Raw genomic sequence first — 13,160 nt, 5'->3', positions numbered from 1 at the left:
TGTTTTTCATTATTGCCCATCATATAAAGTAGCTTTAAAAAATGTTCCAGTAAATAAAGCCAAATGCAGATAATGACTTTGAAGGTTTTAAGCTTACTTGTTTTTTCTGTCTGTGCTCATGTGCTTTCAGGGCAAGTCCTGTCCTTACTATCATGCTGTTCATAAACTCAGTGAACACCATGCCCTACAGTCTACACATAACCTGTACCAAGCTTGGGACATTGAGGATCTAGTCAGCCTGGGAAAGAAGCTTCGTGCCTGTGCATATTTTGCAGCAAGAGAGCTCATGGTGGGAGCAGATATTGTATTTTGTCCTTATAATTATCTCCTAGACCCACAGATACGGGAGAGTGTAAGTATATTTGTAAGATAGGGATTGCAATAACTGGAGTTAAAGTGAAGTTTAAACAACAACAACAAAACAAACAAAACCCACCAAAATGTTAGGTTCACTGGCTATGGTCAACTGAAATCCTGTTTATATCTGAATATAATCTATAAATAACTCCTGGGCTAAATATGTTTTTTCTTTTTCTTAAATGGATGTTTCTGTATTCCAAGTAATGCTTCTCCTGTTCTTATATTGTAGCTAATCAGTCACTTTTTTTTTTTTTTTAAATCAGTGGAAAATAAACCCTTGTAAACTTCACAGCTGTTGGGCTTATGGAGTGTAGTATGTCCAGATTATTTTCACTCAGGCTGAGCTAAGGCTTTTTTCTCCTGTTTTTTTTTTTTTTTTTTTTTTTTTCTCTAGGCTACAGAAACTGGATCAGAAAGATGAAAACTTTGTGTTGCTTGCACCATGATGTAGAATATGCATTTTTTAAAAAAAAGATCCAGTTAGCTGCTGTTTCTCATTATAGTGCTTTACTCTGTTTTACTAGATAATCATTTTATTTTTTAGATGGAAATTAACCTAAAAGGCCAAGTAGTCATTTTAGATGAAGCCCACAATATTGAGGACTGTGCTCGGGAGTCAGTAAGTTTCAGCGTTACAGAAAGTCAACTCAGAGCTGCTCGAGAAGAGCTAGATTCCATGGTCAATAACAACATTAGGCAGAAGGATCATGAGCATCTACGGGCTGTGTGCTACTCTTTGACAAAGTAAGGCAACTCTTTTTAATTGCATTATGTCAGTATTTTTAAAAAATATCATTTAGACTCCTTTTGCTAATGCAATTTGCTGGTTACTGTGTTGCATCAAATAAAATGCAATAGAAGTACGCTTCTGACTATGCAGTCACCTGATTTTTGTTCATTTGAGGAGTACAGAGGATTTCTTTTTGTTTTAAATCCTCCTTATTCAACAGAAAACATTGAAATTCTCTTTAAAAATGTGCTATACTCATGAAAGTACTGATATTTCTGGAGCTTACTGTCCTAGTCTATGAAGTTCAGTAAGAAAATTTTACCTGAGATGAATCAGTTGTCTTTTAAATGCTTCTATTTGCTTATTTGATGAGTAGTAATAGCATTGCTTTTTCAAAGCATTAATTAGTGCGCATTTATGAAATGCTTTGGGAGCCTTTGACAGGAAGTGTTTTGATGAATGTGTTTAAAGGAGCATTAGAGAGACATTTTTTTCCTCAAGACTTTTCTGTGCTAAAGCTGGAGGGAAGTTCTACCAGAACACTATTGTCATGTATAGCTGAAACAGGAGTCATTGGTCCAGTAAAAGACTGCTAACTTCGTTACAGAGAGCATAGGTAGTGATGTTTAATGCATAAAAATGTCAACCACTTCCATTATCATGGTGTTTTAAGTTGCTTCTATCTTTGCTGTTTTTGAGTACTTATACAGTGCTGAAACTTTGTTTCTTGAAATTTGTTCTAGGTCTTTTATCTATTTTGCCCATGCTTAAAATTGAGTAAGTTCCTAAATCTGCTTTAGTAATAATCCCTGTGCCTCTATGTTTTGGAACAGATTTGTCATTTTTGAAAGTGAATTTATCAATCATGCCCTTTATTTTTCTCATAAAACTTGGCTCAAACTTGAGCAGAGTTAAAGCTCTGACAAACTGCTGTACATACAAATTTGCAGCAGAGAATCGTTAAAGTTGTCAGAGCATTCAGGTAACAAACTTTGCATGTGCATGCACTGTCCCCTTTGAGTTTCTGATTATTCTGAGGCATGAATTGTCTACACAGTGTTACTGATCATTCTTTCTCTCTGGACTATATCAGCAGAATATGGCTTTAATGATTAGCTTTTGTACTGATATTGAAACCAAAGATAAGCTGAATTTCTTGGCACCTGCCTTGTTGGAACACAAGTGTCATGGAGCTTAGTGAACAGAGAAACATGGGTGATTGAGAGAGTGCTGGTAGAAGCACAAGTTTGAGCAGTATGGCAGATAGAAACTGAAAAACAATTAAAAATGTTCTCCATTTCTCTGCTTCTTTTTGCCCTTCTTCCCATAAAGGAAAAAGTAGTAAGAGCAAAAAAAAAAAAAAAAAGGAAACAGAACAGGTAAAGCCCAGAAAGTGTAGAGTTAGTATTGGAAGGGGAGGATCTCAGCAGAAGCTGCAAATCATGAAAGAGGGTGGAAGGAAACAGAAGCAAATGGACTTGGAGGCAGAAGCTAGGGGAAAAAAAGAGGGCACAAAGGCATATTTTGCATGGAGTAAGAACTGAGAAAGTTGAAACAATGTCAGAAGGTTCCATCACCTGTGGAGAATTTGGAATTCAGCTGTCCAGCCCTTAATTTTTGAACCTTTTGTTTGAGGGATTCAGGGACTGAAAGAAATGCACAACTGTTGAAAACTAGAATGACCAAGTCAGTAGAATAAAAGTGAATAATGGTACCAGTGGCTTTGAAGTTAACTGAACTCTGATTCGGTGCGTGTCAAATCATTGTTTTGTTGCATCAGCAGTTGGTGGAATACACTTTGAAGTATGCTACAACAACTAGTTTGTCATTTTCCCTATCCTTTCTCTACCCTGAGAGTTAATGCCTGTGTCAGAGAAATGATTTTTATGTTGTTTGTTTGTTTGTTTGTTTGTTTTTGCAGTTAATTCTCCTACTTTGGAAATCTCAAATATTCAAAGTTAGTAAAAGAGGAGAATAGCATGGCTGGAGATTTAATTGCCTCGAGCTTTTTAACCTTATCAGAAAAACTAAGGTTGATTGTCTTGGCAAATCTGCCGGCAGTATGTAAAGCAGCTGGAAAGCAGAAGACTGGGTGTAAATTGCCAGTAATTGGTAATATGTTGTTGCAGAAAGTGACATGGCTTTGCCAAATGTGCGGACAACTAGAAAAACCTCATTTCAGTTATAAAGGTCCTGGGTCCCCATTCCAAAAAGCACTTAAGCTTGGGCTTAGTGCCACTGAGGTGCTAAAGTGACCTTTCTGAGGAGTTTGAAGATGTACTGGTAGAGGTATACTGGCAGGCTTTTATGATGAGATGCAGATTTACAAGGACAATTTGGATGGGATGGCTTACTCCATTGAACAAACAGTGGGATTTTCTGGTAGGAAGCAAAGGGCCAAATACACTTTCTTGAACTGAAGGCAGCTTGGAACATTTGCTGAATCTTTTCCTGAAAATATTGCATATGCTGATTTTTATTTCAGAATTGTAGATATCTGGAAATGAAGCTAATTTTATTTATTTACTGCTTTACTCTAAAATAAATTCTCGTTCTAAATAGATTATCAGGTATTCCAAGTAAGCGATTTCATGTTAGATTTAATTGGATGGGATTTGTTCTAGAATTTGCCTTTTTTTGCAATGCTTTAGTATTAGGTTAGGAAGGTGATTGTATCAGGTTTGTGTTTATAGCAGAACCATTTTAAAAGTATGTAAAGGCATTTAAAGTTCAGACCAGGAAAACAGAAGTTTTACGTTTCCTGGAGTGTTTTACCCATTTATTCTTTCATACTTGCCTTTTCCTAACTGTAGTTTCAGGTCTTTTTGATTTTACGTTTGAGGGATTGGGGCCAAATACTACACTGGTGAACTTCTGCCTGTGTTAGTGATCATCATTCCGTAACAAGATAAAGCAAATTATGAAAGAAGTGATTGGCATGGTAGTATTTATGGATTTTTGTAACCCAGTGGAAGGGAAGGTTTTTTAATTGTTCTGTTGTGCAAATGATTTACAGCGATAGGGCACGAAATCTGGGACTGAAACAGTCACTAAGCCTTGTTGCTTTATTTGATAACGATTAACTGATTTTGCAGATACATATTTTGAACTGTTGTAGAAATGACAGCTGTCTTTCTGATGCCTCCTGCTGGTTGATGAAACAGACAGCTTCGGCATTTCCTGAGAAAGAGGGAGCCTGCCTGCTTTTCTAGACAGAGGGGAAAAAATCTTGTAATTCTGGAGGCATACTTAGGTCGAGAAAATGTTAGCTGTGCCACAGATGAGATGATCTGCATGTTTGCATCCTGCTTTTAGAAGTCCTACCACATATTGCATTGTCAGTATGGTTATAATTCTGCTTAGTTTTCAAGCTGTAGCAGAAGTATGAATATCTGTAGCTACGTTAAAATAGGCAGTTTGTATTGTCCAACTCTCCCTTACTGTGTATAGATAATAAAAGGAATCATTTAGTGCCTCAAGATTTGTTTAACAGGGAAATCTGTAATTGAGAGGATGACAAGTAATGAGTGGCTTTAAAAGCACAGCAGAAATCTTTCTTAAATGAGCCTGACATCTTATATCATAAGAATGGATTATATTCTAATCCTTCTTCCTCATTATAAAGATATTACATGATGATAAAATATAAATACATGGGGACAGGTTTTCCTCTCACTTCATTGAGCTTCCTCAAGAGCAGCTTCAATAGTGGAAAAACTGGCTTAAGGAAGAACAGGATTCAGCTACCTAAATGCAGTGTTTATCACCTTCATCTCAGAAGTGTGGTGCCATTTTTCAAGGTTCAGTTTGTTTTGTACTTGGAATGTATCTCTAAGTTTATGCTAAAATTATTTCTGATTTCTCTCTTTTGCAGCTGGTTAAAGGAGAGCTCTAGTCAACTTGTAGAAAGAGGGTATGAAACTTCCTGTAAGGTTTGGAGTGGAAAAGAAATGCTGAACATTTTGCACAAAATGGGAATAACCAGTATTACTTTTCCCATTTTACAGGTAATGCTGTAAGCTCTATAAATCAGTACCAGAGATGTTAAACATCTTGAAGTACCCATAAACTAAATGTTAACACATCTGTTACTTTACTGCAATTTTGAAAAGCTGTCTAAAAATTATACATGATGAAAACCAGGAGTAATCCAGTTAAGCTACTGGAACTTGTGGAGAATCTGCCTTTTAAAGGATAAAATTGATCATGTACAATTATTGAAATCAAGCTGGTTAGTCACTGATAGCTTTGTCTGTACTATCCATCTACGTTTTTATTGACTGTTGAAATGTACTTAGAGTATTTTCAACCTCATCTATCCTTTTTGTGTAAGCCAAATATGTTAAAAGAATTGTTAGTTTTCCTTTTCAATTCTGTCTTCAGTCTGACTTTATAGGTGGCTTACGTAAACTTTCAAAGCAGTGTGCTAGTTGTCTTGTATCTGTGTTAGCTTTGCTTTTGTGAAGATAACTGAGAATGTTAATATGGGATTTGTTTTGTCTCTTATAGAAACACCTTTCTGCTATCTTGGAAAAAGAAGAAAAAATATCAGTGTTTGGAAGAGAGGAGCTTATTGAGATACCAATTGTGAGCCCTGCCACACAGATTGTGCTAAAAGGGTTATTCATGGTTCTTTTTTGTCTTTTTAAAGATAATAGCAGGTCAGTGCAAAAACATAACCTGAACAGTGTGGTGGTGTTTAATTCAGTTTACCAAATTGTCAATTTCATTTGAGCAACATTTTGCTATAGTGTCCAGCTTCTGAGCAAAATTAACATTTCAAAAAGTTTTGGAAAATTTACTTATTTGGGAAGAATTTATTGAGAATTAATTTAAATACTACCAAAATATATTTTTTCATTCATGAATGAATTCAAATGTTGAAGAAATCTATTTGAGGGTTAGAGGTAAATTTTCTTGATGCATTGCCAAGTTACGCTTCATGGGTTTTATTTTTCTCCATAGCATTTATCATTTGACTGTTGGATACTAATGTCAGCAGTTAGTAAAGCTTTCTGATTTAAATCTTATTTTAAAATTTTTAATTATTGTGAAGCTTCATTATTTATCTAAAAGGGAAACTGACAGCTGTTGAAATGTTAAACCTAGAGCAGAGTTACCTACTCCTAGTCAATGTTTTATACACTGCATGGTGAACAGCTTTTCTTTTTTTAGAGAATATATTGTATGCGATTATTTTTTTAAGCTTTTAGGAGCTTAATGCTTACATTTTTTTTAATTGTAGTTTTAGTTAATATTTATTTCTGTATAGGTATGCGGATGACTACAAAGTTGCTCTACAACAAACGTATACTTGGATGAATGAAAATCAGCCTGATGTTTCAGATTCCAGTGCCTTCTTTACAAATACCAAACAGAAAAGGAAAGCGCGTCATAAAACTGTAGTCCACATGCTTAATTTTTGGTGTTTGAATCCTGCTGTGGTAAGCTGGGTGGGAAGTAGAAGGGCTTAAGTGATTTTATATGATAGCAAAGATCTTAAAGTGATTACATCCATTCTCTGAATTCCTTCTTTTCTCTCTCTAACTTAGGCTTTTTCAGACTTAAATGATGTCAGAACAATTGTTCTGACATCTGGTACGCTCTCTCCAATGGATTCATTTTCTTCAGAACTTGGCGTGAAATTTTCTATTCAGCTGGAGGCAAATCATGTTATTCGGAACTCACAGGTAAACTCTCCTGAGGTATAATGCTGGCTATCCGTTGTGAAATGAACAGTAATTTGCAAATAAAAATGGTGGCAGACTCTTTAAGTAGGAAGGTAATGTGTAGAACAGGTTATTACGAAGATTAATGCAATGTAAGTTTTCAAATGAAAAAGAGGGCAATGCTTAGACATTCCCTCCATGGAAAAATCTGAAGCTATGCTATTTTGGTAATAATCATTCATCTCAGTTACTGCACCTTCTCTTCTGTTTTTAAGTACTCAAACTCATTTGCTTAGAAATAATCTCAGTATTTTTCTTCACATTTGATGTTTCATTATGTAACATAATGTATTTCATACAGTTACTGTCAGTGTCAGTTTAGTATTAACTTCTTAAATTTGAAATACACAAGGTTTGGGTTGGCACCATTGGAGCAGGCCCGAATGGTCGAAAGCTGTGCGCCACATTCCAACATGCAGAGACCTTTGAGTTCCAAGATGAGGTGGGAGCACTTCTGCTTGCAGTGTGTCAAACAGTTGGCCAAGGAATTTTGTGTTTTTTGCCATCCTATAAGGTAAGGAAATTTTACCTCATATTTTCCCTTTAAAAAACATACACTCTACTTGAAAAATGTAATGTGATTTTTTTCTTTTTCTAAACATCAATATATATATAGATGGTTATAGAATAAATATATTGTAATAACAATTATATTGTAATTTCTTCAATCTGGCATGCAAATTCATTTTTGTGAAAAAGCAGGCTCATATTTGTTTTCAGCAATGTTTGTATCTCAGTTAATATAAAAGTACTAATTTTTTGAAATTTTTTAAAGCCAGACTGCTCTGCATTTTTTTCTGTGAAACAAGGAGTTTGTTTTTTTTTTCCCTTCTCTGGGTGTCTTTAAAGCATTGCAGTCATCAGTGCAGTTACTGACAGTAACCATTAGGTGACCACATTAGACCAGGTAATGTGCAATCAGTGGAGAAAAAAAACAACAAAACAGATTACTAACTATAAATTTATTTAACCTAGCTCAGAAAGCTATGCAGTTATACACAATGTTAGCCATCTATAAATAAATTTTGCATTCAATTTACTTTATTAAAGAATTTGAGGGCATATTTCACTTTTCACTATCATCCCTATTCTTTTACTGAAGTGTGTAACGTTAAGCAGTATGTGATAGTTGATCTTATTGTATACAAACCTGACAAACACTTCTGAAAGTTTTTTTTTATGAGAATAGTAATCTGAATTGAAAGTATGGAGAGACTTTGTAATGACATTTAATAAAGAAGGAAAGAGATTGCTGGACAGCTCTGGTACCCTTCCCCCTCTCACTGCCCTTATGCTTCACTGAAAGGTCACCTAGCTAAACACGTTGAGTGTTTTCTCTTTGTGGGAACACTTCCATGAACCCAGTGAAAGTATTGATAAATATAAATTGCAGACAATTGAAGGATGATATTTTAAAATCACATTGCCAATATCTTTCTATGGATGCCCTTTTTCATTCCACTTCTTTTATTCTGGATTGGGTTGCCTTTAAGACTAAGAGATTAATATGTTGAAAATACAGAATAATGTAAACATAAACATATTAGTGCAAGGAAAACAGCATTCTTCTTTCATCATTCTACGGAATATTGCTTACCTGCACATTTGCATTTCAAAACTGCTTTTCAGAGACTTTCATGGGGAGGTTGCTAGATCTCATGAAAAACTGCACCTTTTAAAGAAATGGTTCATGCTTATCAAGATGGCAATAATATAGCTGGTCATGTACCTCACTGAATGAACTATTATGAGTTGAGCAAATTTCTGAAGGTATTAGATTGTTTTATGAATTGCACTTTCTACTTTTGAATAAGTGGGGGGAAAAAAGTCTTTTTAAGTGTCTTAGAAGTTTGAGTACAAAGCTCTGAATTTGGAGTGCCATCAGTGTATCTCTTTTCTATCAAGTTAAACTGATGGAGTTTGAATTTAGACCTGTACATTGGATTTCAGTTTGGTTAGTTACAGATGTGTTTTTCAGTTCAACATTCTGTTTTAGTTTTGTTTAAGAATTTCTGGCTCAACAATGATGTTCTTTGCTCTGCATGCCTACAGAAGCCTTGCTTCTTAGATGGCTCTGTCTGTTTCAGTGCTTCACTTTCAAGCACTTGTGCCCATTTTGGCCTGTTTGCCTGAAACTCTTCGTTAATTATCCCTACGTATTTGCTTTGTAAATAACATTAACTTTATTTTTCTGCAAAACCCATTTTAACTTAATTCAAGTAGTAAATTGTGTGTTACTTTCTTTGCTTGTATATAATGAGAGTGCTAGAGACAGAAATTGTATCTTACTGCACTGTCATGCAATTCACTTTGAATTTCATAGACTTCAATTTGTTTTAATGAAATATATCTATATTTGCTTTTCTGTTTTGTAAATTAACACTTTCTAGCCTCAGTCATTGGGAATAAAAAGAATGGAGGCATGTATAAAATTACCCACAGGAAGCAGAAGTAGAGAACCCATGCACGATGCAGTGTGTCATGATGAACAGTGTTGGGAGCCTAGAGCCAGGAGGCGAGCAGTGTTCTCTCCTTGCTTGCCCTGTTAAAACACAATTACACAATGTCAGAAATAAAATAAAATTATGGCAGAAGTACAACAAACTAAATCATTTCAACTTCTTCCAAGCCTGGCACTTAAGGGGCTTTTATAAGTAAAGTTTCTTCCTCTATATTTTGCCTAGGATTTCAGGTTGCTTTGTCAATGCTAAAGTAATCAACCAACATCAGGTGAAAATGATGACCGATATATTTGTGTTAGAGCTGGTGAAACAAACTCGACCAGAAACATAGTGATTTATTTCAGACTTCTGAAGTGCTCAATAGAAAAAAAAACTTACACTCACCAAGAAGAGATAGCAACATACTTGAAAGTTTTCATGTGTGAATAAATGGAGGGCAAGTAAATTTCCAAATCTCACCACATTAACCTAATGGTAAGATGAGGAAACTGGATGCTTCTTATAGAACATCAGAGCTGAACATTATAAATGTCACCAAAGTACGTGCTGTAGGAGCTAGTGTATTGGTCACATAGTCCTTCCAGTGCCAATGTGTGCAGAAAGCATCCATTAATGGCTTCCATTTTTCTCTGTTAGTATTTCTTCGGGTAGATTGCGACCTGGGAGATTCTGGATTTCTTTCATGCTTTAATGATAGTTGTATGCCTTTTGTGTGAGAAATTAATATTTAGTTTTCCACACATCATATAAGAAACATTTTATTGGCAGATAATTTTTATTCATTAACAGTCGAACAGTCTAAAGCTATGCTAGTGTTAGTAAAATAACCAGTTGCTTGAAAAATGAAATCAGACCAACTCCTTTCACATCAATGTCACTGAACTGCTGTTACCAAAAAAAAAAAATAAATAAAAAAATTCACCTGTCCCTTTTTTCTTTTTTTTTTTTTTTTTTAAAATGAGAGCAACTGTTGCAGAAATCCCAGAACAGCTATGTAGAAAAGGTCTGCCTCCTTGTTATGGGTGTGTAATTTGAAATTACTAGATGAAGGCAGAAGTAGAGGAAAGAAGTAGAAAAACATGCCCTTTTTTTAATTAAGTATTTGAATAATTTTTTTTCATGGAAGAGTGACTGCATATGCACAGCAAATATTTGAGATCAATAATGCAGTAGAGGAAAAAAGTATGAGAAGGAAGCAATGCATCAGATAAACATCTCCACATTTGGTGGTTTTCTCTTATAAACAGCTGTAATGCCGTGTTTCAGAATAGTCTACAAATAACAGTTTTTTGTAATTATCAAACTTCTGTCATGTTGACCTTTTTTTTTTAAAAAAAAAAACAAACTTTACTTAACGTATACTAAATAGCCATCCTGATTGCTTTTTGGGGATACTTAAAAACATGCTGTTGATACTGTGCAACAAAAATGCATTTATGTGAAAATCAGTAGCAACTCCAGGAAAAACACTCTATAAAAGAGAATATCAGAAGGTGAAAAGATTACTCAGAAATCTAAGATGCTTTTAAACAAGATTAAGATAAGGACCATTAGGGTTCATGTCGCCGACCTGTCTGCATTAAGATATATCTTGCCTGGTGCCTGCATCTTAGATGATTCATTCAATATGTGTCATATCAAAGTCAAGGTATCCAGCAAGGAGAAAAATGCTAATGCTTATAAATTTTAGTGATAATCCATCATGATGAATTAACTGACCTTTCTTTAGTAGCTCTTTTACAAAATAAGCTTTGGACAATAATGTTAATGTTTTTTTTTCCTGTCTTTTTTTTTTTTTTTTCTTAAGGCATTGTTGGTTAATTTGTATCTGCTAATTGTTGAGTCATAATTTGGAAGTAAATTTTTTAAAATAGAATAAGATAGTTGCTCAAAAGGCTTTGAATGACTTAGCTCTTAAGTTTTACTGATGAAAAGGCAAGAATTCTTTGCTTGAGAATTAAAGATTTGCTTACTTCTTCCTCCCATACCTTTCAGAGGTAGTGTCTGAGCACTTTTCTCTCTAATTTTTTTTTCCCCAACTGACTTCTTTCTAGTAAAGTTACCCAGTATGTCCTATACAAGGCTCTTGTACATCCTGTATTGGGGATGGTTTTTAGTTTTATGCCTGTTTACTTGCCCTTCGTTGGCGTTGAAGAAAAGGAAAAACAGAACAGGCAAAGAGAAGGAGGAAACGAGAATTACAGGACTAATTGAAAGCACTGCTCCATTATTGAGCTAGCACTTTGGTAGCTAAGGGTATAATTAAAAGCAAACAAAACCACCAAAAAATCATTTTAAGTCACTTTATCGCAGATGCTGTTGGACTTGAGGCTGAACTGTAAGGATAAATATTTGCAGTACAATCAGCTGACAGGCAACATGGATTGTTCTGCAAATTCATATTTCCTGAAATTTCAGGTGTGTTTTATAGGCACTGTATTATATTCCTGTGCTGATGGCTAAGAAGATTCGGGAGAAAAACATTCTGTAGTTGTTCATTGAACAAGGCTACAGAAATCTCAAATTTTAAGGACTAAGCACTGTTCTGGTAACTCAACCATTTAACCAAAATTTAATAAATCTCTTAATGTAAGACTTTATGATCTCTAATGAGGCTTGGAACTTGTTAGTTTCCTGAATTTTGATATTTGCTTTATAAATTGCTCATAGACAATTTTTGTGGGGTCAAGCAAACCAAGTGATCTTAAGAAGAAAATCATATTTTATCGGTATTCTTGCTTTGTGCCCCAGCAGAACATCACCTTGGGCTATATTTGATCAAAAAGTGATTGTTCTTTTCATTTATTCTATAGAGGATATGAAGTTCATTCAGTAATTTGGGCTTGGCATTGATGCAGTTCTACTTTCTTGGTTTAACTGCGATAAACATGAGTGGTCAAGAACAGTAATGCTATGCAAATGCATTTTCTGTTCCGATTAACATAAATCTGGATTTTTTTTCTCTTATCTCAATTGATTGCATTTGGTGCTCTAGAGCCCCAGATGCAATCCGTTTCAATTTGAAGAAGACCACTTCCATATGCACTGCTGCTCATGGTAGGTTTACCAGAAGCTGGTTTGGAATGTCTGAGGTCAAAATCCGGACATCCCAAGCCCTGAAAGTCATGTGTAATCTAAAAGGTGGGTGATTTTTATTTCTTTGAGTCTGGAGTGTAAACCAGTTCCCAATTTTTATCCTGCCATTTCTAGTTTCAAGGCAATAGGTATAATCTGAGTGCAGTTCTGCCATGCTTAGTTTTCACTTCTCCACGGCAAGCGAATGAATTTTGTGTAGAGTGACTCTGGAACCCCACCGCTGGTTTTGGGCAAACTGAGACTCCTTGGTTTCAGTCGAGGTTGTTACTTGGAATAAACAGAAGGGACCTCTTTTTAACCTCTTACTATTGCACTTTTCTGCCATTGCACCACAGTGGGCCTGCACTGGACATGAGCACAAGTCCTTGAATATACAGTCTCGTGGCCTGGACATAAATGTGCCACCCCTGTATGACAGGCTGAGGGAGGGATACAGTTTCAGTATTAATTCTGAATGTCTGGCTCTTCTTAGGCTAAGACAAATCCTCCCCTCACCCCCATTTTTATTTTTTATTTTTTTAACTAGAAATTGTTTGAGATTGGTATTAAAAAAAAAAAAACAAAACAACAAACACTTAAGTTTATGTCAGAGTGGCAGAAAATGAATTGATCATAACACAAAAAAAGAACAGAATACTTCCATTTCTAAAACTTACCTGAAATGCAGTTTTGTAAATAAATTATAAGAAACCCATTTTTCCCTACCATCAATAAAAAAAATGCTGCCTTCTGACAACTTTTACTTATTTAATAAATTACTTCAATAAATTTACAAAAGATGGT

The 13,160-nt window shown here is 35.1% G+C and overlaps 1 protein-coding gene across 6 annotated transcripts in view; it reads left to right on the top strand.

The window, feature by feature from the left end:
- BRIP1 (BRCA1 interacting DNA helicase 1) overlaps nt 1–13,160 on the top strand; it is a 59,616-nt gene that overhangs the window by 11,572 nt on the left and 34,884 nt on the right. For all 6 annotated transcript variants that reach the window (XM_038165857.2, XM_027472144.3, XM_038165856.2 and 3 more), the window contains 7 exons: nt 131–352; nt 905–1,104; nt 4,965–5,097; nt 5,600–5,751; nt 6,363–6,534; nt 6,643–6,780; nt 7,172–7,333. In XM_038165857.2, coding sequence (XP_038021785.1) covers nt 131–352; nt 905–1,104; nt 4,965–5,097; nt 5,600–5,751; nt 6,363–6,534; nt 6,643–6,780; nt 7,172–7,333 — 1,179 coding nt within the window. The remainder of the gene's footprint in view (nt 1–130; nt 353–904; nt 1,105–4,964; nt 5,098–5,599; nt 5,752–6,362; nt 6,535–6,642; nt 6,781–7,171; nt 7,334–13,160) is intronic.

Source organism: Anas platyrhynchos, chromosome 20 (assembly GCF_047663525.1).
Source record: "Anas platyrhynchos isolate ZD024472 breed Pekin duck chromosome 20, IASCAAS_PekinDuck_T2T, whole genome shotgun sequence".
Taxonomy (NCBI): Eukaryota; Metazoa; Chordata; class Aves; order Anseriformes; family Anatidae; genus Anas; species Anas platyrhynchos.
Note: the sequence above shows the minus strand (reverse complement) of the source record. Positions and strands in the feature narration are given on the sequence as shown.